We start from the raw sequence: 26929 nt of genomic DNA, 5'->3' as shown, positions 1-26929 counted from the left end.
CGGTTTTGCAGTTCCTAAATAATATCTACTAGGTAAATACTTTGATTACAAACAATGTAATAACATTACATTTTTTATTTAATTGCAGTTGATTAATTATATTTAATGAACGCTTTATCAATTTATATACTCCATTTACAGATAAGAAAATAAGACAAATGTACATTTGATGCTATCAGTAATATTATTAGGTGTCGATATCAGTAAGTGTTTCAAACTAAGGTTCCAAATAACTCTAATAATATCAAAATCACTTTTTTAATGATATAATTTATTGTCTCAATAATTCTGTTTTGAAATTTGAATTTTTGGAGAACGCAGAACTTAAAAATGAGCTAATAATATAATTGTTATTTACAGCAGAGCCATAACGCGGATGGTGCGATAGCTTTACTGCAACACTTCATCAGCCTAGAGTCAGCTTTTATTGAAATTATTAAATGATTAAAAATATTTTGTACTAGCGGTCCGCCCCGGCTTCGCCCGTGGTACATATTTACGTTTTTTCTACGTAAAAACCATCCTCGTACTTCAAGGAATATAATAAAAAAAGAATTATCGAAATCGGTTCAGCCGTTCTCGAGTTATGCGCTTACCAACACATTTTGCGATTCATTTTTATATATAAAAAAATATAAGAGAAGAAGATATAGGTAGCAAACCGATGACCGCAGTCGAAAGTGAGCGTTGCTTTTCGATGAAAACTTTTACGCGCAATACCATGGTCCATGACACAGGGCCGTTTAAATGGGTCGTGTATGATATCTACAGAAACACGGTTAATTAATCAGATATCCGATTTTCATACAAAAATAATAGATGTTTTTGCAAGAACGACAGACGTATGCATTTCCTATATAAGTATTTTTTTTTGTCATAAAATTATCCTGTTAACGCTCTTGCTTTTTTTTCTCGTGAACAATGAACATCCATAGAATTTTGTCACGAGTCGCCTCTGTATCTGGGTATATATATTATATTTGTCAATCAAATAGGTAGGTATTCATATCACATGTATTTTAAATGATCCCTAATTGATTATATAATGAATAATTTAGATTAAAATAAACAACTTATCTCACCTTAATGTTCACGCAACCAAAAATTTGTTCAGATAATGTAAATTGATTATACACATGCACGAAAAATTTCTAATTATCCAAGCGCGGCGTAAATCTGAATAGATCTGAGAAAATTATGGAACATCAACATTTTATTATAAATCGATCTTTACATAATCTAGGTATCGGAAATTGCAAGTTTTTCTATCTTCGAAAAACGGGTTAGGATTAGGTTACATGTAATTTAAGAACATAATTATATTATGTTCAAAGCCTCTGGTTATGGTTTACAGAAAATAGATAAAATTTTAATCTATTTATAGAAAAAGTTAAACCCAGCAGTGGCGGCGCTCTGTCTACACGCACCAACCAAAAATAAACGTTGCTTGCTTCTTTACAACCGTTTCCTAAAGCAATCTTAAACATTACTGAAATAATTAATAGTGATGATCGACTTTTCAAACAATTGCGTCAGCGAGCAGTATACTTTCCTCACTTCAAAGTGTACGTTAAATTCATAAATCAAATTCGAAATTCAAATAGCTATGTAATGGCCGCTTATTTTTTTAAGTTCACAAAACTGCTCGGAGCAATTATCTTGTTAATTGCTCCGAGCAAAACTGTGATTTTTTTTATATTTGGCCAGTGTTAAAGTACAATATAGAACTACAAAACAGTAGATATGTATAAGAAAATATTTTAGTATATTGTAAAATTAAAGCCATTGAAATCAATCAATAATTTATTTGTAATAAATATATCTATTTATATCTACATATTTTAAATTAATTACTCTCTGAAAACCCTGTTACATGTTACGTTATGTATTAAATAATTTAATTTATAGTTGTAAGTTGTAACAATATTTCCATAAAACTTTTCAATGCCTTTTTCATACTTTAATTAGATAGTAGTTTTAATTTTACGTTAAATTTAGATTATGACTAAATTACAACGAATAAAAAAAGATCATTCATAGTTCTCTTAGGCTGACATTTCTTTAAAAGTAAAGTATATGTAAATGGAATAATTTTAAGTATAAATTGGTGCGTAATAATATATTATAGATAGGTAGTATAAATACGTATCGATACGACAAGGCATGAAAAGTCAAATGAATATATTAAGTCTTCTTTTAATATATGATAAATTTTATATTATAAAACAGAGTTTCCATTTGACTAATACAGATCACAGCATTAACATTAACATGGCTAAGTTAATTAAATTAAACGCCTGTAGAGTCAATCTAAGGCTTCTTATAATATGTTTTTAAATATTTATATCCAATTATTATCTATACCCTAAGAATCTCTTGCAAAACTATGCACGATTTATAGGAATCATAATTTTACACTATGACCAAGTTAATGTATTTAAATTAGTTATGAAATTAGTAGTTATCGATTTACAATATAATCATTGCAACATTCTTATCATATTTTCTCCTAAAATATACATATTTTCTTCGATAGGTACATCACAAGCGTGGTAAGACCATTGAGAGCATAACATCATAAACGTTGTCTGTAGCCTGCAGGAAAGGTAAACAAAATGTCTAAGCAGTCTTTTATATGCTACAGCAAAGAAACGAGAAGGATCAGCTAGATACTATCATCATCTCCAAGAGTAGGTAAGCATCTTGTAATAAACTAATATAAGACCCAAAGTAACTTTAATCAAGACATAAATCCAGCTGAGCCTTCTTTATTTATTAGCTTCTAATATACCTTTTTTCTCTCAATAATCTTACAGTATCATAAAGTGAAAAAATTGTAAAGTTCATTGTTTACCTATTTGTTAAATTAAACTATCGAAATACTTACATAACAATAAAACACAATTAGGTACAATCACAATCACTCGTTAATATTAAGTTTGATGATCCCTAAAGATATATAGAACGCAGACATGAATACATTTTTAGACTATGTTATTTTAAAAACTCTACACGCATTCCAGTGATCGAAGTATCTATACTATTTTTTCCAGAATAGAAATGATTCCTTATAGTACTCAATCACGCGAGCCTGCATTATGCATCTATTTTAGCCACGCTAAAGATGTAAGCATTTGCTTTCAAAATAACTTGAGGCAGCAAAACGCGGTGAAGTCAGTGCATTCCAAAGTTCTTATGATCCTAATTATTTTAAATACTATTCATGGCTCGAATTCAAAATTCCCTGCTTTTAGTTAACGCCAATAATTTAAATCTCCTAGTTATATTAATTATTACATCAGAAATTTACGAATAATTTCAGTTCATCGGGGTCAAGGGACCGCACCGCCTTCCAATCGGTTTCTGGATATTCATCGAAGTTTGACGTATCGCCCTCGTAGGAAACTGAAGGGACAATGGGAGGCTGAAATATATAAAATAAACATTTATACATTGCTTGACAACACTCATCATTTTCCTATTTAAAAACGCATGTATTCTGCACGGCAATCGGCATTGAGGCATAATATATCGATTTTTTTAGAATTTTAAACGCCTTTTATTTTATTATAAGCAAAAGCAACGTACATACATAATCAAACTTTATAGCTTTACCTGTAGCTTTTTCATGTAAACATCTGCCCAATCCAAATGTTTGAACCATCTGTGACGCTTTACATCTTCGGAACCACACTGCAACAAATAATTTATAATTATGTATAATATTATTTAAATTATAGAAACATAAAAAATCAATAATTAGAATATAACGTATATTAATTCTAATTCTAAATAAAAAAGACTTTACTTTATGGTCACTATTTAGTATTGTGATGTGTGCTATTTATTTATTTAACTGATACTTATCTATCTATCTGCTCGATAAGTAAGGTTACAAGGGATAGAAAAGCAGATTAAGCCTAAGTTTAAAATTAAAGGCATAAGTAAAGGTCAGATCAGTCGCTCATAAAAGACGCCAAATAACTATAAATTGTTTTAAACTACCAACATAAAAATAAATACACTAATCTATTAAATGAAACCCATTACATGATCCAAAGCTTCCACCATAAAACAAAACACAGATAAATCAATACGTCTAAAATGAATCGATAAACAATCATTCCATACATCAATCACAGAAGCACTAAATACATGTTGGTAGCCAAAATTAGAGTCATTTTGTTATTATTGGCTTAAGCGACGTTCGACGCAAATCGACATCGTAAACTTTGAAATTTATGGAGCGGATCTGAACAATTAACTCGCCTAAGCCTAGGGTTACATTTAGCGCATATTTAATAAAAACAGGTTTTACATTTCCTGCAAATCTAGGACATTAAAATTATTGACCAATAATGCTACTTTTGTGATATCATAGCGTTTAAAGTTTACAACAACTGCAGAACATTTAACACATTTGTTTCTATTTTGAACGTACCTAGATATAATTTTTATTTCTTTAAATTAACTTTTGATGAATGGTTATTATCAAGCTTTCCCTCTATTCCATCCCATTTCGTCTTCTATCGCATACAATATGAGACGATATATCAAAGATTATAGGCAATTCTTCTCGTCAAAGTATCTTTGATATCGCCGCTGGACACTTGACTGATGGCTTTCTAAATATCTTGGCGACTTCGCAGAAAAAGCTAGGTGAAAACGTGCAGATACTAGAAACTGCATCGTTTGAACATATATGTAATTTCACACATAACATAAACTGTGATATTTTATTGATCTCTAAAGACATATCAATATATTGTTATAGAAATAAGTTTTGTTAAAAACGGTTGCTGTTCAAATCTTTAAACGACTACTTCTATAAACTTAAAAATCGTTGTTTTATTGCTAATTATACTTCGCATCCTATATAAATTAAATTGGAAATGCAAAGTCTTTTCAGTGTTATTTTTTTCTGTAGTATACTGAAACTTTTTTTATTTGGATTTATCGGACCCAATTATGTATAAATAGTTCTCTACGAGAAATGACACATTGCAATATACATTTTAATTATAAATATTAAGTAAGTTAAGTATTTGTACAATTTAAAAAACATTTTTATTATCCTGTCATAATAAACCATTTATGAATCCAATGAGCTAACTTTCGGATTTCTAGCCGAAAACTGTTTTAGTTTATTTATTATATTAACACATAAATTCCCAAAGAAATTTATTGTTCTATAAGAACAATCGGTATTTATATCTAAACTAGTAATTGTGAATCAAGTGGTTATAAAATTTATAAGTACATTTAACCAGATCGACGGAGAACATAAATAATGTTTAACGAGTGTTTAAATTTTAAAATGACTGAAGTTGATGACTCGTTATACCGGATAAATAAATTTAACTACCTTGTTATGCAATGCAAAATAATTATAAACTAGATCACTAAAACATTGCTTCGTATAAAAGCCGTAATAGCACTATTATAAAGCTACAACATCATGGCGGTAATTAATACAAGACTGGTAGACCGGTAGACTTACATTAAGTAAGATTGTCGTAAAACTAGTTCAAATTTTAATTATATAGAAAATATGCAACGGGTGCAAATTTGCTTGTAAACAATGGATATCTACTAAGAATGATGATACAAAGATATTTTTTTAAATACTTTACTAATGGTACCTAATTAATGAATCTTTGGGAGACAGTTACAAATTAAATTAAATATATATAATAGTTGGGCATAGTTTATACTCCGCATATAATTATGTACGAGTACATACATAAGAGTTACTGGAAACAAGCCAAGATGAAGATAAATTCATTATTTTCTTCTTCTCCCGACGCAGATTAAAAACGTACAGGAATATAAAATAACGTAGGTTTAAAAGATTCAGCGATATTCATGCCAATTCCACATAGAAAAGAGCAACAATATTTCATTACAACCGTCTCGCTATAGTGCCAGTAATGCTCCTTAGTCTAGGTATATAGACTTAATTTAAAAGAGATAAACCGAAATACATAGTATGATATTAAAAGATTCTTAAATTTTAATTAAAATCATTTGAAAGTTTAAGACGCATAAACAACAAAATATACGCATTGCATAAATACATCATTTACAATACAAAAACAAAGTTTTATATTGTGTGCCAATTTCCTTGTAACATAAATAACGAAATACCTTCATGTTTCCGAGTCTTTTCGTTCTATCCTGTACCAAAAGTTTCTTAATTATGTCCTTGGCAATGGGGTCGAGGTGTCGGGGCCAGTCAACTCTTCCATTGAGGATCTTTTCGTATATTCCAAAAGGGTTGTCGTCGTAGAAAGGTGGATAGCCAACCAACATTTCATAAATAAGAACACCTGCAAGCGATAACGTATGATTCTTAGAAATGTAAATGTAAGATATAACAAGAGATAAATTGAACTTAATGTTAAGTCTTAATGTTAATAAAGGACAATAAATCTGGATAATGCTCTACACAATAACAGGTGTCGTGTGTAGTTCTATGTACTTGTGCCAAGGATATAAGGAGTTACAAGCACAGATGAGTGTCTTAACTATAAATTACATTCAATCTGGCACCAAAACGATTTCAAGTCACTTGGACGTGGGAATATATCATTAGAACAGTAAATAATTATACCGTAAAGTGTAAACATAACATTTGACGCCATGCGCTTTGAAGAGAACGAAAACAAAGAAATTCAAACTCTATTCTGCAAAAATACATTTTATTTTTTACATAAAAATACATATTACACAAGTTATTGTGTAGAATTACATTTGATTAAACGAGAAGGAACATGGAATGATATAATACTCATTAAAACTCTAAAACTAATATCATTCGATAAATAAAATTTTATTGTAGTAAACAAAACAGACACAGTAGAGAGAGCAAACTGTAGAGACAGCTTCAAAAGTTTGTTTAACTACCGAAAATACATACCTAAAGCCCACCAATCTACAGCCTTATTGTGTCCCTTGCTTTGAATAATTTCCGGGGCGAGGTACTCCGGCGTGCCACAAAGTGTCCACGTGCGATCCGTAAGTTTCTTCGCGAAACCAAAATCAGTGATCTTTAAATGGCCATCTTTAGCCAGTAAGAGGTTTTCAGGCTTCAGATCTCGGTACACGATGTTGCGAGCGTGAAGATATTCCAGTGCAGAAACTATTTCCGCTGCGTAGAAATTTGCTGCAAACAGAAAGGCGATGTGTCTAAAAGCTTTTTTTTTTTCGTGGGAAAATCTAAAATAGGCAATCTTGATATGAAAAATAAAAATAAGAAGTCACTAGTATCCAAAATATTTTAACCTCTTACTTCGATGATAATGTTTTAAAGCATTTTATTTCATTGCGGAAATTCGTGTTCACAGTTCGTTTTGGAATTGTGTTATAAAAAATGTTTTACAACGTAAACTTTATGACTTATATTTGGAATTATTGCAGCAACGTGAAAGAAACATATTTATTACCCTACACTACACATTTACACGTTGAAACATTTCGCCAGGACAATATATTGCAAATAACCTTTAATATTTAATTTCAAGTCTTACACTTTCCAACATTGATTGCAACATTTTTAATTAATATTTGAATCAACCAAGTAACAATAAAAACATTTAAAAATTAAGGAAAGTATTTGGATTTATATTTATTGATTGGATTTTTTAAATGGTCCGATTTACAGCCGGTACTTCTCTTATCAATCTACAAACGGCTTTGGAACAAAATAAATAATATTATCACTTTTTATTTGTCTTCCCCGACATTTATTGAACAGAAAACTTACACCTTGCTCGAGAGTGTCAGCCGCTACTAAGTGAACGATGTCTTTATTGTACGTACTCAATGCTCTATTTTGTAACCTACATCTAGTCACACACAAATTTTTATTAGAGAATTGAATGTTGCCAAATAGAATATGTTCGTTTTAATTGGTTAACTGTTACATGTGCTAATTGAAAACATTCACCATTTCACTAGGCACAGTTTACAGATGATGTAAATCTGTCTTTAGGATTTCCGGAGCTAATACTCCCATGTGATTTAAGTGTTCATATAAAATGTTTAACTAGCACATTTAAAGTAAACAAATTTTCGTGTTGAATGAAACTAATGACTTATCAAAGATGAGTCAGGATAGCGTAGGTGATACCTTTGCGTCATTTATGGTTCAAGCGTCTCATGAGGTCACGTCTCTTTTTCGGTCCATGATGAACTAGCGCCTACTTTTAATATTATTTGAGTCGTCCCGTTATAAAAATTAGGTGTTATCCTTATATATAAATTTGATTACCGGTGTTAATTTGGCGTGTCACGTATTATTTTTCGTCCGGTGAAAACATAAACCAGATAGAGTCAAGTGCCTTCAATGATTATAAAGCAAAGCATTATTAATGTGTAACTAAAAGTTTTAAAAGTTTTATTCATTTTGCAATAAATTAGAAAAGTAATAAATAATTAGTCCGATTTCTAATACCTATGCGTTGTACATCTGACATCTGTATTACATTGGAATTGTATCTGCATAAAACATCCGGACATAGTTTGAAATTTCTAACAGGAAACATTATTTGAGACTAACACATTACGTTAATATATTAATTTGTCTCTATGCGTCAGATTTTTTGATAAAATATCACATTTATAAGCCCATAACTATCGGAATTCTATTTCAAAATAGGACATAAGCTGCCCTTGCAGGTGCTAGCTGCATAAGGCAGGCAAGGAGCCTGTATAAATTTATTCTTCGGATTAAGTTAATTGGACAAAAGAAAATGTTCTGAGCGCTCTATATAATTTATTTATTTCAAACTTTAGGAGCATATTATGATGGCGGCACAATTATAGTGAGAATTTAGTTAGCGCAAGCCAAAAATGTGGTTTGGATCCCCATTTATTTAAATGTATTTTATTGGATCATCAAAAGCTTAGTTCTACTGAAAGCTCTGTGCTAATCAGGACACGGCGTCACAACGTCTGGCACGGGAGCCGCAACACCGCGACCACAATTTTACTGCCACCGCGGACAGCCGCAGAAATAAATGTCTTCCAGTATTGTTCCACTGTATCCGTAAAATTTTACGTGTAGACATCGCTAAAGTCTCAACTTTCAACACAAGCCAGTATTTACAGACATCGCGTCATTGACCGACTATTTTTGTCCATTCCATGTCCTTTCCTCCAGAAATAAGCTCTTGCGTATATCAGATTAATATTGCTTTTCCAAATCAACACAGACGCACCGTGACATTTCTTTCCTGAGTTTCACATAACGTACCTACATTTTATGTATTCGTAGACCTCTACGTCAATTTGTTATGAATATTTGCCATCGATGGTAAATTTAAAACATCGTTGTACATTAAAAGTGACTCAGCAGGAATGCTCTGTGTAAGAACACATTTGACTTACCTATATTATTACTAAATCTGCCTGCATTCCTCAAGTAGGAAAACAATTCCCCTCCACATACGTAGTCGAACAGCATATAGATACATGAGTCATCATGAGTCCACCACCGTCTAAAAAATATCAATATTTTTAGAGTTAATATAATTTATTAGTATACTCCTAAGATTGAAAGTGAAAGTTTTTGAATCTGTTCAAATATCATGGTAGTAGTTTTTGAAAAATGTATATATCTATTTCCGAGAAATATTACTGCGTTTGTCAATGAACTCTTTGATTATTATGTCACACGAAGCCTTATGTAACTTAAAAATATCATATTTTTAAACTCTTCAAAAAAAATATCACCTTTAAAAAAGAGTTTAAAGGATAGGAAGGGTTTCTTATTAACCTCGTAACTATTTTCAATCTTTTTAATTTAATGCAACGTTTAAGACTATCGACACGTGTGTGTGAGAGACAAACGTGACAGGGTAATTGGATAAAATGAGCTGCAATATATTTATAGTCCTCATAATATATTACCTGTGTAATATTATTATACTATGCTTGGTGAGCCAACGTTAATTTGGACTATAATGGGCCATTAGTCTCTAATGACTAGATATTAATTAAATGGTATTTTTCCCATATCCAACAAATCGAAGCAATCGTTAGACTTAACTTCATAAGATCCGATTTAAAACTAGAAAAAATAACCGTTTCAATAATAAATGATATGTTTTCTTCTTTCTTAGACATAATATTATTTTGTATTTTTACAAGTAGGTTAGTATTCTTCCTGTTCCCTGTGTCGTATAAAACAAGAATATCTATTGGATACAATATATATATATGTATTATGTTATCAGTTATCACCCATAATAATTGTATCCTTTTTTAAAAAATAGTTTCATATAAATAAATAATGAATAATTTAAAGTTCGAAATAGATACTACAAACAAGAGAACAAATTAAATTAACGAAGACAAAATATGAAACAAACGCCTAAAAATTATTAACAAAAACAGAAAACCTTTATATGACAGCTATAGGTATAATTAAAGTTTCCAATCTGCGGAAACCATTCCAACTCATAAATTACATCGCGTAAATACTTTCATGTGAAAGTTAATATGTTATATTTTCAATAAAAAACGTGTTATAAGCTCAGTTCATCGGAATCATAATGGTTACGGTACAAGTATCCGATTAAATTATACTGAAATGCCTAATCTAATTATATATTGAACATTATTTCATTTACTCATATTTATGCAAATTATTCGGTTGAAAAAAAATGTGGTGGTGGTGAATTTATATTTTTCCACTTATCAGGTTGTTTTCATACGTTCCAATTTTCCGTTTTGCACAATGTAAATTTACGAATAAAGATCAAATATTGTCGTTTGTTGTTTGTCGTTCGAGAAAGTAAAGCTGTATAGGCCTATCTCAATATTTAACGTCTGAATCTCTAAATTAAATAAACCAGTTCACTCACAAGTTCACAATGAAAGGGTGATTGATCTCAGATAAAATGTTTTTCTCATTCATCACGTGATCGACTTGTTTCAAACGTATAACGTCAGCCATGGAAAGAATCTTCATAGCTAGATACTCGTCCGCTGCCTTGTCCCGACAGAGGCACACTCTTCCGAAGGTGCCTGTACCTGAAACAATAAAAAATAATTATTAGTAGCTTCCTACTTTATATGTAATAACCTAATCAATAAAGCCCAACCGTGGCTACTTCAAGTCCATGTTATGGCTTCTCAATACCCAAAACATTATAGGTACATACATATACTTAGTAAGTTATCGGTATTCTTGTACTTCTTTTAACAATTTTCCATTGAGCACATTCCTATTAGTTTTTACTTTGTTGTTTGATTTATCACTATTTTAATCTGATTTAGTGCACTGTGCAACAGTAGCTGACATCGTGAAAAGAGAATAAGCAGAGCTCCAAACACAATATAATAAACCGGTCAAAGTCTTCCAACGATACTGCTTTATCGGATTCAACATTTACTTGTTTATCAGAAATTTTAAGGAATCAAGACGTAAATATTATGAAGAAGTAAACAGTATTTTAATGAGTCATACGCGGAGATTCCCAATTCTATGGAACCTCTTAGTTTGTTTATACATATTTGCACTCTACAGCCGACTAAGTGATAACTGATGATTTTGAGTATAATGTTTGAGTACGATATTTAGCAATATTCAAATAAAAGTAAAAATAAATGGTGTGGATCTATTGCTGTAGATACAAAGCTTTTTTCAATCAATGACGTAGTTTTGTTGCTGAGTGCTCCCAGACCATTTCGTTCACTTAACAAGAGTGTTATTGAATGGATGAAAGAAAATATGTATTTGGCCTAAAATTATTCTTGTAGTCGCTATTTTTTGCATTAGTATAAATGAAGCTAAAATCGGAATCTTTAATTGAAAGAAATTCAATATCATTTGATAGAGATAAATTTGAGTATCTTGCCGCATATTCTTCGGTGAAATTTCTTTCAGAATGTTTAGTAGTTTTTTCTATCACCTAGGAGCTAATTTGAAAGTTTGAGCCAAGTAGAATATGTAAAGAATCGTGCAACAAAATGAATCACAGACTTCTTAAATAAAATCCAAGCTAAACTGGGTACCGTTATATCTTTATTTTAATTCGTAAATAATTTTAACAACACGTGTTTATACGAGGCTGCCCGTGACGTCGAAAACTTTCGCAAGATTCAACATTCGACTTTATTTCGGCCACTCTTGCGCAAGTCGCTACAACTACTTTATCGCATAGGTATATTTTGTTACATCAACAGCATTAAGGGCATTATTATTTATTTTAACGACTATTTTGATTTCAGGGCTCTCTGAAGGTTTATTCATTTCTTGTAAATTGTAAACAGTAACACGGTGCTATGCTAGTAAGAATAATGAAGATGTTGAAGGAAAAATAAAATGTTCAGTGAAATGTTTAATTCCTTATTCTTTACTTCCTTTAAATAAGATAATGAAAGAGCTGCTAAACAAACCTCGCCATCAATTCAACATTCAGGTTACTGCTACACCATTAAGTAATAAATTTCAAGTTATCCAATTGAATTTCAATTTCAAACAAAGATTACATCATCGGATTCCGGTTCAACCTTTCGCTTCGAGTACTGAGTATCGGAAGTCTGTGACGACAGCGTGTTGCATCTTTGTTGTTGCGTCCTTATCATACTGTAGGTAGAGAAAAAGGCTAAAGATTGTGAGTAAAATAATTTCTTGTAACCTTACTTCGCCACTTTCACTCTCGAGCGTAAGGCACGGGAATGACGTCATACGTTGATCTTTAACGTCATGGAAACTTCTTCTCATAGTTATTGAGTATCATCCTGCCTATTAATAGAAATATAATAAAAAAAAACTTATACTGTTTAGTGTCTACGTGTTGATTGAAATATTAATCCAATATTTAAATCAGCACATTTCGCGATGCTAAGCTACTACAGTAAACAATAATTTCGGTAGAAGGTCACTTACTAGAGGAAAATGCTTTGTTTCACTGGACAATAAAAATAGACCTTGCACTTAACCGTGCGTATTGAAGTGAGACAGATTTACCTTGACTCTAGATATCGTGGCCAAATTGGTCTATTATTTATCTATTGATTGGAATATAAAAGTCGCGTACAATATTATCCATGTACACAATCAAATGAAGCTATAATTATAAATAATACACAAAATAATAGCAACCACAATAACCCAATTAAAAGCTCTCTCATTGGGGTCAAGTTAAACGTAATAAGGTTTAGGTAGTATATTTTACATCTATTTTATCATTATTTCTTTATCTACGCTACCCTTAGACGCTACTACCATTACCAAATAACGTGTTGTGATAGGCATTTTTTTATGTTTATTTACCCATACTATATGATTTTATACATATAAATCGCAATAAAAAATTACTTACACATCTACATATTGCTCTGACAATACCTTTACCAAAAAATGCTGATATTCAGTTTTCCAAACAATAATTAAAATGTTTTCCAACATTAATTAAAAATATGACTGTGCCATATTTTATGTCAGTCATAAACCTGATTATAGAGCATAAAAGTTACACGCTGATGAGTAACGGGTTGTATTTTAGTAGGCTTTAGTGTCAAATAAAGTGCTTTTGGAACAAACCTTGCTCCAGTTTCGATCTAAAATAGGGCCCTAATGTTTCGTAATCGTGTCGTGCACTCTTGTGTATAGTTGCAGGAAGCTCTTATTAATACAATACTAGATAATATTATTAGCAAAACAATAAATAATGAAAATAATATCTTTTAAGAACGTAAGAATATATGCATTTATGAAAATGAACTAAACAAATAACGATCTAATTGAGGATAATAATCGTTCATTAACCCTATTGAGGAAGATTTTAATCGTTACTACTGATTGATTTTCTTTTTTATTAAAGTGAAAAATTATATAACAAATTCTGCTTAGTCTCCAGCTAAATTAGATCCAGTTGTTAAGCTTTACCAGCAAATCATACGATATGTTTTATCATTATTTCAATACAAGCATTGAAGAACAATCATAACCACTGCCCTCAAAACACCAACCACAGCCCACATCTAAACTAATAAATATCTTTTTAGTATCATGTCTCATGTTAGGCACACTTTCAATCCGTAAAGCCGTATGACGTAGGTATCTTACTCATATTCCCCATACGATACTAAAATAATCTATATTTTTCCAGTCTGTGACGTTATTTCACGCCTGTCTCCCGTGTCTTCTGGTACAACGTACTTACTGCGACGTGTTGTTGTCAAATAAATCTCCATATAATTTAGAAAAAATTGAAGTGTCACTTGAGTTCCTGCCTGCGGTCACCTGATGACCTTCGCGAAACGCTAAGTGAATAATCGAAAAACAAAGTACCTAGATGTCAAATGCTGAGGAAGTTGGCAACGAAATCTTCCTGAGCCATGACAAGCATGTTATGAATTAATTAACATTTTCGCGAATAACTTTCGCATGCTATTTCAAAGTACTTAATTAAATTTTATGACATTTTAAATACTTACACTAAAATACATTTTTTGTTGGGTTACGTAATCTAATGTGCATGTTAAAGAAACTAGAGCATAGAAAGCATATGCTACCTACATTACTTATAGCAGACTTATTTATTTATTTATTTAACTCTTTAATAGTTGTACAGAAGCCTTAGAACTATACTTACTTAGTAGGTAGAGTCAATAGTGATAGAGTCTAGACCATAAAGCATTGTTTCTTGAAGGATTTTTGTGTATAAAAGCTTCACGTAGGAACATAAAAGGCATACTGGAATCGCATAATTATATCGAATACCTACCAGGATTTATTTACATAGGGTAGAAATGTGGAATCGCCCATCAATTTTAGAATTTCGTCGATGACCTTTCACACCTGAATACCAATGACCTACTGTATAAAATCATATAATGAATTATGTATATTTTTGAATAAATTTAAATTAGTGTCATTACAATTTATAAAACTATTAAAAATTATAGACATAACAATAATAAAAATGTGCAGCTCATCGAATTAACACCTAAAGCTTCTGAAACTTCTAATTAATAAAATATATATTATTATTGTTTGTTTTATTAATGAAAATATATATTCAATGTAATATGGTTGACAAGTAAAGAATCAACAACCACAAAATACATATCTTCAAACGTTATGTAGAACACAGATGAAAGCCATTATCCTTGTGCCAAAAATAATTTTCGTTTCAGAGACGTGTATCAATAGTTTCGCACTAATATAGCATGTTTTAATTACAGTAATACAATACACATGAACGCGAACTGAATAGAAATAGAAGTACTTAAAATGCGTTATGTATGGAACAGTGGAGCTCGTTTGGTTCAACGGTCTTTGTTCGCGACGCGCATAACCGCTAATAGCTCCAGGAACATGCCGCATCCATATACTTTTTACTTTTATAGGAAATTGCACAAATCGTAAAACGTTTCCGAAATTGTAATTGCTTCCGTTGCTTGTTTCTTTTCATTAACTGGTTTCTGAGATTATTTAATCAAATTTACGTAGTGTAAAGCTTTTATTTTAGATTATATTTAAAAGAAATCACGGGTAAACTGTCGACATGATGAGGACTAGTGCAGCTGCAGTGAGCGTGATACTGAGGTAACATAATACGTAATATACTTTATAATGATTGAAAACTATGTGTTATTCGTATCTTTAACCCAATTCTACCTAACTCAAATAATTATTTCATATAATATATATTATTATAGTAACTAGTATCCATTTATCATTCATGAGTCATTAAGCCCCATAGCAAGCTAGCTATTGCAATAATCTGGCCCATAGAGTCAACAAAGTTTTAGACATTCCTGTTGGTACCTATTTAGAGTAAACTGCAAGAAATGTCAATACTAAAGCACTCAAGGTTAAATAAACTTGTGAGAATGTAACAGACTGATAAATATGCTATTCTGTCACGTCATGGCGACATACAAACGATAATATTTTATACGGCCATTTCACATTTAACAATTACTTACGTGCCTTATATTTTATTTATTAAATGGCATACAAAAGAAAAGGCTGATAACATTTATCATTTTTGTCAAAGGAACTTTCCAAACAAAATTACTAATCAAATTATATATTTGTTGTACTTACAGTTTTCTCTATGAAACCCTCGCGTCGCTCTAAGCCTCAAGACTTATTTCATAATTGGTACTTATCGGCCCAAATGGTGTTGAATAATATTTATTTCTACCTATATCCAATAGGTAGCTAGATAATTTCATAATTTTGTGGAATAATGTCTAGTGGGAATTGCTTATATTTATACATAAAATTAATATTAAAATGTAATTAGGTTTTTTGTATGAAATACATAGATTAAACTTTCATATATTAGCTCCTATAATACTAGTTCAATAAATACATAACCTGGAAATAGGAATCCTTAACAAAACAAAGTACACACGTCGGATAACCATCATGCGAAAAAATCTATAAAAAGAAATCTTCTAACTGTTTGTTGCTTGTAAAATTCTATAAATACACATTGTATTGGAAATATTACAAGCTGCGCCACCCCGCCACCTGCTAAGATTGTCACTCCAGTCGCAATTTATAACACAAGTGCTTCTGGACTACACGTATCTACTCCTCCCTGTCTTGTTATGAAGTCCATCAGATATTTAAAAACAAACAGGAACGTGATTTTACACTAAACAAGTTACAATGAAGTGCATTAAATTTAACCGGGATTACGATAGAAGCCGTGTGAAAAGGATTTATGTTTATAAAATTTAACTATACTATTTATTATTTTCATTGGAACATACTTGAAGACGGCACGTGTTAGCAACCAGTCGTTCGCTAATCTCTCCGCCGCGGCCGTTAGAGCCGTTTCAAAGATAAAGTCTGTGGATAAAATATGGATGATGAGACTATTGACGTAAAAGAATTCTTTTTATAATATTGTACGATTTCTTTTCAGCGAAACTATATCTTAACAGTTTAGATCGTACAATAAATAATCATGATGGTTAACATTTCCTCATTTCAAGATTGAATTGTCTTTTTTTCTGTTACCTACTTGAAAAAAACAACATTCGTGAACAATCAATGTATGTACCTAGTTTATTTTGACAAAAGATCAGATCAAGACTTCTTTATTGTTTTACTGCGTTTATCTATTCATTACAATAATTAATCAAGAACAAATATTATCATTAAATTGCTATATTTTTTGTACTTGTTCAAATATTCAAGCTCATTACCGTATTTTTACTGTGTATGTTAATTCCTCGGATACGCGAGTGTCAGTTTATTGGCTTGACAAAACTTTTTTATGAGTCTTTCCCAGAAGCGTGGGAGGGTTCCGCGGAGAAAATCACGACATGTAGGCCATCTCAGCCGAAGGGGAACACTCGGCCTCTTTTTAAATGCAAGTTATTTTTGTTTATACCTGAAAAATAGATTATTAGGACGTAACCGATTATTGTGTATCAATCTTCAACGTCTATCAATTTCGTGACCTATTTGCAAACGTTAAGCCGATTATTACTGAGTTACACATGTAGGTTAAATGTCAATGAACCCACCAAGCTCAAAGTACGAGCTGAAAACAGGAAAATTATTTAAAAAATCTGAATCAAGAGCATTATTGCTTTGAAGGTTTATAAATAATAAAGATGCTGGGAAAAATAAAAGCATTTAGGTATTGTAAGTTCAAATCCCATAGATCAAAACCTCTTTCTATATAAAAATGGAAATATCAATATCACGTTGCCAGTAAGCACGTAGAGTACCTACATGGTACCTACACATAGAAAGGAAATCGTGCAACATCGCTAAGCATCCCGCGACTGCGGTGCGCCTCTGATGACAGTCGTCATCCGAGACAACTTTCCAGTTTCTAGTAGAAATTTTGAAGCCACTCACGTTTCGAGCAATTTCCGAAATGTATTACAGTAACATCAACTTTAAACCAATTTCTATACCTGTATGCAACCAGTAGTTGTTTAATATATGCCCGTTTGAGACTATTCAATGTCACGTGCAGGTCAATTAATTATCATTAAGTATGAATATTCAGTTCTAAGAATATCTACAGAAAGTCAATAAATCAATTTAAATATATTTACGTACTCCTTTTGAATAGTATTATATTATCTGTGATAACAACCAAGATCTTTTACGAATTAGTATTCTTTTGGTAGCGATAGGCGTAAAAACGCGATAATTTTATGTGCCACATATTGTGTATACCTACGTATAATAAACGTATATTAGAGAAGGTGCTAACGTTATTTGTAATCCCATCAAGTAGGTAAATCGGACGTGTTCCAGTCTTATATAACCGATGCAGGTGATTGGCGATGGTTGAAACTTAAATTTTATATTACCTTACAATATAATACCATTTAATGTTTTATACAAAAAAAATTGTGACTCAAATTTGTGCCAATTACATAGTAAGCACGTAACATATTTGCGTTTGCGTTAATGTAATAAATAAAAAGCTATTTTAATCGGATATAACTAATAGTAATGAAAAGATTTATAATAACACCAAATTTTAATATTTATGAGGAAACTTATCAACCCTTGGAAATATTTAAAAAAAATATTTGTATACAGATAGGAATTCTAATGAAAAACGGTCAAGGCTGATACAGAAAGGCCCGAGGCAAACGAAACGGTTCACGAATCAGCTGTATCCAAAAATTTAGATCACTGACTATAAGCATAATACTTTTAAATTAAAAACACTTGAGAATCTCTGTTTATACTTAATAACGTTAAACTCAATTACGTTGTTTGTCTCTACTAAAAATACCTTCCGTAATTCGTAGTAGCACAGATTACTAAAAGGTAAATATACATAGTTACGAGCGATATTCTTTTTGTTTTGTTTAATTTAAAATTTCTTTTCTCAGATTATGCAATAGATGTAACTCATGGGTCAGAAGTAAAACGTGAGACCGGTTTGTGATGGTCAATGGTCTGTCATGGCATTACCGCGATTGATAGAGCTTTGTTTTACAACTTTTACACTTTCTTTTCTGTGTGAAATATGGTCATATATTCTTTATTAATATTCCTGTAACACAATATATTTTTTATTTATTTATTGATATGATACAATATAACTAGAATTTAGAAAGCTTATATGGTGTGTTTTCATTTAAAATTTAGTTAGATGTTTAAGCACTGGGTGATAAAAAAACAACACCTAGATATTTTAACAACGTGAATTGAATTGTGAAGATTTTGAGGTGTTTAGATCTCATTTATTTAAATTGAAACCTATTAGATGTTTTGCATACGCACTTTTATATAAAAAAATTATATTTTTAGCAATTGTATAGTTTTTTAATGTTTTATTTATGTAACTTATTAAAAATGTATTTTTATTTAATCAGTTAATTTAAAATTAAGTATATACATATTATGTTTTTTTTTTATAAACCATAGCTGGATAGCCTATATACTTATTATCCCATAACTTAGGAAAATGAATAATCGCTATAACAGTAAAAGTGAAAATATTATGACAGCATGCTCCGTTTTATTAAAATTCATTACTTTTACCTACAGCATTACAGTAGGTAACCTAGATTTACCTGAAATCAAGCGTGACACTTGCTATTTACGTTCATATTATACTCAAAGAATGAACCATTTGCGTGCATGTAGATGGTTTATTTACATTTTTCACATCATGCACGATATACAATGGAATGTATAATAAAACAATACACCTAATTAAAACGAGCTAGACAATAAATTCATAGAACTGTATAAACAAAGACATTTTTCTGCTATAAAACCGACTTATTCCTACGAATAACTTCGTTAAATGGAAGTGGAACGTGTTAAGTTTACTCTGATCTTCAAGTTATTCCCTGGATTTACAAATAGTCTTACTAATAGTCTCAATAATTTAGTATTCATTGATAATTTACAAGAAATTGTTTGAATAGATAAACTTAGGAATGTTTAGAAATGAAATTACATTTCAGCGCCGCAGAGTCATCGTAAATGCGTGTAGAGCTGATTACCTACTGTTGTAACTGGAGCGTCGAGAGGATAATAGCCAAACCAGATACGTCTGCCACCGAGACGTTTTGTGCTCTGTTTCACTTTTACAGTTCGTTTACAGAATTGCATACATGATATCTATAAACCTAAAAGATACGCAGACATCTGGTTCAACTAAAAGTTACACAACTGTATTACTTCTACAGATAGCTAATGAAAATCTACAAACTACCTACAGAAAAAAAAACAAAGCACTTTAGAACTAAAAAATAAACTTTGGACCATTATTTGCATCAATCGTGTATATTTATGTATTAAATGCTACGACATACGCTTTTATAGTACAAGCAATTATACCAGTATAAAAATACGTTTCTAAACTTTATTGCAAAGACGGCTGCCAAAATACAGTAATGAGATGCATTCAAACTGTAAATAAATACGATATCGCGTAGACATTTCAATAATATTTAACGTCTTATATTTGAAACTGTATGCAATCAATTTTATTATTGCATTTATAATTTAAATCATCTTTTGGATATGGTGAAAGTTTGAAATACTATAATAGTTTTGGTGCAAACAAGATAGTTGTAATTATGTATCTAATCAGCACAAACAAATGCTATCTATCACCTGACACGGTAAATTGTCCTTAGTCGATATCATTAAATTAGGTCAAAAGGGGGTCTGGCTCTACATGGTGAAAATGTGGACCAAGGACGCAATAAACATAATGTTAATTTTTATCAGCATACGTATAATGCAAAAATGGTAATTACATGTAAGATATATCTATGCATACATGTTATAAGTAACCCTCACCTATATTTATTTAGTGGTGCCTAAACTCATTTGAAACAAGTCACAAGTCACAACGTATTTGAAATTTAATATTATGTACATATCGTTAAAATAATATTCCTTTACAAAATCTAGAACGGTTTGTTTTTAAAGTTTTCATACGAAGCTAAATTTCAGGAGAGATTGCAAATTGTAATACCTATCACCAATCCGACTTTGATCGCGATTTTCTATATTATGTACACAATGTCTGACCGGCCTGGACACGGGGCCTAGAAGTGTGATGTTATCATTAACATCCTGGGATCGATTCCATCTAGTCACTAGTGGAAATTGTAGGCCTATCAGTCAACTGCCGCCGAGGAGGTCGCGGAAGAATTCTAACAAATACCCGCGGCCCCATCATTAAAGCTGCTCGACGGAACACAGTGGAGTTTTAGTCGGTAAGAATCCGACATAACCCACGGCTCCTTCCCCGGGGGCCGTGGGTATCTTTGGAAGATTTCCCCACTAAAAAAAATGGCCTAACAGTCAAAACCAAAAAGACATCAGAATATATCTCCTATCTCTCCTAATATAGACAGGCAAACTATTATTCCCGGCATGGTAACCCTCTACCCTTCTATTAATCAAGGTCGGTTTAATGCATTTGAAAACAGTAAAAGGTTACTACATATTAAACTGTATTCAATTATGTTAATCTGATAAAGAGATTCATAAATATTTTCTCCTTGAAAACCAACATTCATATTGAAATAAAATTGAAAGATCGCTCTTTTTGTTACGCTTTCACGCCAAAACTAGCGAACCGGTGTTTTTAATAAGGGGAGAATATGCTTGTAGCACGAGAAAAGAGATAATATAACTCGTAGATACATTTATGGGCGCAATAAAAACGTAAAATCTATGAAAATTGTTACACGTGCAATATTCAGGAAATATTTATTATTAACTTAATTGTTACGTTTTCTATGAATCATTAAAACTGTTATAATTCGCGACATATTTAATGGTTTAGTTGTTAGCATTTTCCATATATTTTTTACACGAATATTAACTTAACGACAATTCAATAAAATAGGCCTTACCTATGGTTTTCAGAATTTGAAGATCATCCAGCTCATATTCCTTTTCTTCCTCCGAATATTCGGATTCCGTAGTAGTGGACTCTTGTTCTTCAGTAGAGGACTCTACTGAAAGCGAGCGCACATCCGCGCTGAGGTCTGCGGTAATGTCTCTTACCATTTTCGCACTGGCCATCATCATTTTGGAAAATGTCACTTTACCACTTCAGTTTATTTGAGATATCTCTCTCATAATTTATTCGAATAAGATATTATTACATGCGTCCAGTAAAAAAAAAAAAACAAAATAATAAGAAAGTATTTTTTTATGTAGAGCAAAATTAATTGAATTTATTTACGATCAAGTGTAAGCGCGCGAGTGTGTTATTATGTCAGATATACGTGCACTCCCCAACGCGTCTTGCGTCTCACTGCTGCTCTTGAACTAAGACTTGTTCACCCGCAATGAAAACACTCTTGTTCCAAAACAAATCTGTATTGCAGTATTTATAAAAATTACTTCACACATCTTGAATATATGAGGGAAGTAATTACGATGTTAAATAAAAAAATTGTGCGCTACCAATTGAAAGACAATAAAGTAAAAACAATGTAAATTTGTGAGTCGCGTCTAGGACAGTTTATTTTTTATTTAAATTTATTTAAATTCTAGCTTCCACGATCCACGTAAATTTTAATCAATATGTGCTTCTCACGGACATATATCAAGATAGACTAAGCGAGTGTATGTACTTCCCGTGTCCAAACTACGATTATGAAACTTACTTGACGCTGGCCTACACTCAGTCCGCGCTTGCAGTTCGCCAAGGAAAGACGTGAAGCTGAATAAAGTAAAATGCCGAATTACGCCGTTATAAACTGTAGAAACTCCACAGCTGTGAGTGGCCGAGTTAGCAGAGATGTTTCCTTCCACCGGTAAGTAATTTTCTAATCAGAATATGCACTATTTATTTTAAAATCAAATAAAGAATATCTGTGGAAAACGATCGTGACAAACACGGATACCAAATCATACGAAATGATTCGGAATACATTGCGGCTTTTACTTGGCACGGTAAAGATCGCGTCGTATGATAACAAGCAATGAATAGCGTCTTCTCATTTTTCTGTTCTCATTTTTCTGTCCAATTTTGTGGTTAGTGATGTTCATTTGATGCAACAGTTCTCGATTCTAATCGATTTTATAATCGAACAGATAAATGATAATTTGAAGGAGCAATTTTTCAGAAAAAAAGGCATAGATATTTTTTGTCATTTAATACGACTTGACCTAGAACTTTTAAGTATTTTAATACAAAGGTACTAAAAATAAATATTATGACATGGACGCCATTAGTTAAAGTGTCATCTTGGGAGTTTTTTAAGAAAACTCCTTATTGCTTAGACTATGTTTGTTTTTTCAGTTTTCCAAGTAACCCGAACATAAAAGGAAAATGGATCGATGCAACGGGACATAAAGATTGATTGATTGACAGTTTCATTACTTTCTTTCGATGGCCTCTCTAGTACGTAGTACATGGTAACTCGATGGGCATATGTAAGAAAAAGCTAAAACACATTAGTTTACTTGTTAGAATATTAAAAGGTTTATAACTTTATTTTATCATCCCTCTGTCTATGGTAATTATCATTTTTCTGTCTTGAATCGATTTAGTAATCGATTACGATTCATTTATTTGACTACCTCTTAGACATAGATCTAGTTTGATCTGATTTCTTTCGATTTACTTCGATGGGATAGGACGATACTAGAATCGCCGCGCGAGTGGCGGCCTAATCGATTTAGCGTAAAATGAAATTAACATCACTAAAAAGCGCTCGTGACGTCATAACGCGTCAAGGTCAGTACAAAAAATATGACACGCTTGGTTTTCATACAGATCGCGGTACTTGCGTTGTCTACTTATATATACATGTCTGTGGTGCTTCTACTTCAATTTAATCAAGAAAACACTTATAAATCATTTTCTATATTTATAACAAACTAGCAAACCGGACGAACTCCGTTTCGAAAGAAGACACCTTTTCTTTGCTATAAACCTCACGGAGCCCGAGACCTTTCCAACAAATGCAAAACCGTGGAAATCGGTTCGTGCGTTCTGGAGTTATAGCGTCAGGAAGGAAAACCCGACTTATTTTTATATAGTAGATAAGTAAATAACAATAGCTAATATTTAATTTATTTTATTTCTCATTGTATACTCAACAATAACAAATTAGAATGGTAAACAGAAAAATTGTAACCTATTCCAATTTTTAATTCCATTAGAGACTTACTCACTGAAAAAGATTCACATTAAATTCCACCACAATTAAATGGATAAAAAGTAACGAGGAAACAAAATAAAAACAAGAGATTGATTTTTCGTAAAAACTTTATTAGGCAACAAGCATAATGATGTACTTACTAGTAGATAAATAAATATATTAATATCACTGAATTCCGATATATGGTTTCGTTATAGCTAAAACTTACTAATAAATAATATTGTTATATTATACCTTTACAACTTTAACATAATTTACAATTAACTTATTGAAAACACTTTTACATATTATGTACCTATTTATCTTAAATAACATTACATCCGTACCAAAGATTTAACCATTTTTACTAAAGATCTGCAAACAAATTTCATTAATAAGAACCGTTCTTTTTCAATCTGTCTCGGACTTTCCACGTTATACATAGTGATGTCACATACAATTTAATATTTTCAACACAAAAAATAATGTGTAGCGTCACAGCGGTTCCTAAACACTTCAATGCAGTAGACTTTTATTTATAGTTGGCGTAATTCCAATGAGCTTTTCTCCAAAATGAAACTGAGAAACACTTTGTTTTATATTTTCAATTCTTAAGTGTGTTCACTTTAGTGATCCATTAATAGTTAGAGATCCATTTAGTTGAGAATTAAACAAAATATTCAGAAAATAGATCACGAAATGTGCCTAAAAAGCGAAGTGGTTCAAAGTGGGATTACGCAAACATAAATAAAAACCCAATCTGTATGTGGGCGCACGGATATCTAGTACAAACTGGATTATACTGGTTACATTGTATGATAAAATGATGTTCCAAAAATGTTGATGAGATGGTCAAATAAGGTTCTTGTACTGTACAATTTTGACATAGAGAGAACTTGGGTTTGATACAAAAGTTCTTTAGAATTTAGATAAGATTTAGAAGTAAAAATTTTAGTACATTAGAGATATCTACAACATAATATTTCATAATATTATTGAGGTTTTAAAACCATTGACCCCACTGAAATGAACTGTATTGGAACATGATTGGAACTTAATAAAGGACTGTCACACGCAAATCATGATGCCAAATAAATTCTAAAACGTGTCCAGTCGATGACATTCGTGACAAATTGAATATGCCTTACAACTGACGTCCACATATACGAAATAATTGGCACTAAACTTATGTGTAATTAATGTGTAGTGTATAATGTATTGATATTGATTTTGTGGATGGCAACAATATTATATTGACACACAATGTTGAATGTTTCGTACAAATTGTGAAATCAATTCAAATTGAAAATTCAATACAACGCAGCAAGGCTAATAAAATCATTCCTGATAACGATAAAATCTTTGAATAAGACAGAAGTACGTATTAAACTAGCTGTGAATCATGAATCGACATTTTTATTTTTATTTTTTATGAAAATAACTGAGATTTTTATCAATAATCTGACCAATAGTGCCAATAGACAAGTTCTTCAATATTATCATGTTTATCGTGTTACAAAAAAAAACGCAATGCTTAGTCTTAAAAAAAAATTATACGCGACGTTACATTATGGGCGGTGTGTACTTATATAGATTATATTATTTATAGTCCTTATATTTTGGTGTCTTTAAAAAAGTATGGCAGATTGAATTATATGAAATACATATTATACGAATCATTTGAACTGATTTTTTTTTTATTTTTGTCACCAATATAGAGTTTTCAATTCTTTTGAATTTAAAAGAGACGTATTTATGGCACGTAGCTATTTACAGGTAAATTAGCTTGGAGAAATTTTTGCGTTTGTAGTAGTGTATGGTCAGCAAATAAAATAAAACAACATTTTATTTTTAGTTTTTATTTTATACAGGGTTACTTGTAAAACACCAGCAACCTCGCAGGACAAGATAGCTAACATCATAAATAACAACATTTGTTCTACGACTTTTGGCATAACGCAATAAATTATTTTTAAATGATTTTTTAAACTTTTATTGTACTCTCCTTACATTTGTAAGTCTATGTTCTATTAATTATCGGATGGACGACGCGACGCCCCCTTCCCCCTCTCGTTCGCTTTTTGTTTACGTAATTTTTGGGAGGCGTAGAGTTTATAATATTCAGACGGAAAATTAAATGAATATTTATTTTTGTATGAAAATAAAATCTAACAAATTATCAAAAGTCGAAATGTTGTTACTTATGATGTTAGCTATCTTGTCCTGCGAGGTTGCCGGTGTTTTACAAGTAACCCTGTATATATAAGGGATTTTAAATTAAACTATATGTGTTTCTCCTCTGAAAAAGATGAGACTTTATTTTAATATTTGCACATTTAACATACATATAACTTTTACATTAACAATGTTACTAAAATGAAAAATTTACTAACCTGAAAAAGAAACGACATTTAAAGTTTAATTCTTTAGTTTGAGAAGTCAAAGGCTTGCCTCGACCATGTTTTAACACTGGAGCCATATTGAATTAACAATATAAAGTTACAACACTTACACACAAATTAAACACTAGTTATGGCCCTGCCTTCATACAAAACTGCTGAATACGCCGTTCGCACGGGAATAGAATGTGGATGCGATTTCCCTTATAGCATCCAAGCTTACGTCTTTATAATTATTAAACTGTATAAATTCATTCTTTAACTCCGGTCTGCATCGTGCAGACATGGGTGTAAAAGTCTCATTTTAGCTATTAAATGTAGTTTTTAAGTACATCTGAGTTTTCATTTGGGGCCTCCGGCTGCGGGACATGTAATTCACTTCAACAAATATTATAACAATAATAACAAATAATAACAACAATCAACAAATACAAAATTTATCA

General features: G+C 31.3%; 1 protein-coding gene across 1 annotated transcript; it reads right to left on the bottom strand.

The window, feature by feature from the left end:
* Nucleotides 1–1856: 1856 nt before the first annotated feature.
* On the bottom strand, nt 1857–22254 carry Pka-C3 (Protein kinase, cAMP-dependent, catalytic subunit 3). The gene is made up of 7 exons (XM_090114805.1): nt 21844–22254; nt 10869–11037; nt 9391–9500; nt 6920–7165; nt 6148–6329; nt 3616–3693; nt 1857–3424 (listed from the first exon to the last, which is right to left on the bottom strand). Exons 1-7 carry the CDS (start codon nt 22019–22021, stop codon nt 3299–3301), a joined length of 1089 nt encoding a protein of 362 aa, XP_089970931.1. The 5' UTR covers nt 22022–22254; the 3' UTR covers nt 1857–3298.
* Between the last annotated feature and the right edge of the window lie 4675 nt (nt 22255–26929).

Source organism: Colias eurytheme, chromosome 2, assembly GCF_061535395.1.
Source record: "Colias eurytheme isolate Ceu_HAF_F1 chromosome 2, ilColEury1 Martin Lab GWU primary, whole genome shotgun sequence".
In the NCBI taxonomy this organism is placed as follows: Eukaryota; Metazoa; Arthropoda; class Insecta; order Lepidoptera; family Pieridae; genus Colias; species Colias eurytheme.
The sequence above is the reverse complement of the archived record's forward strand: the minus strand, read 5'-3'. Positions and strand labels throughout refer to the sequence as shown.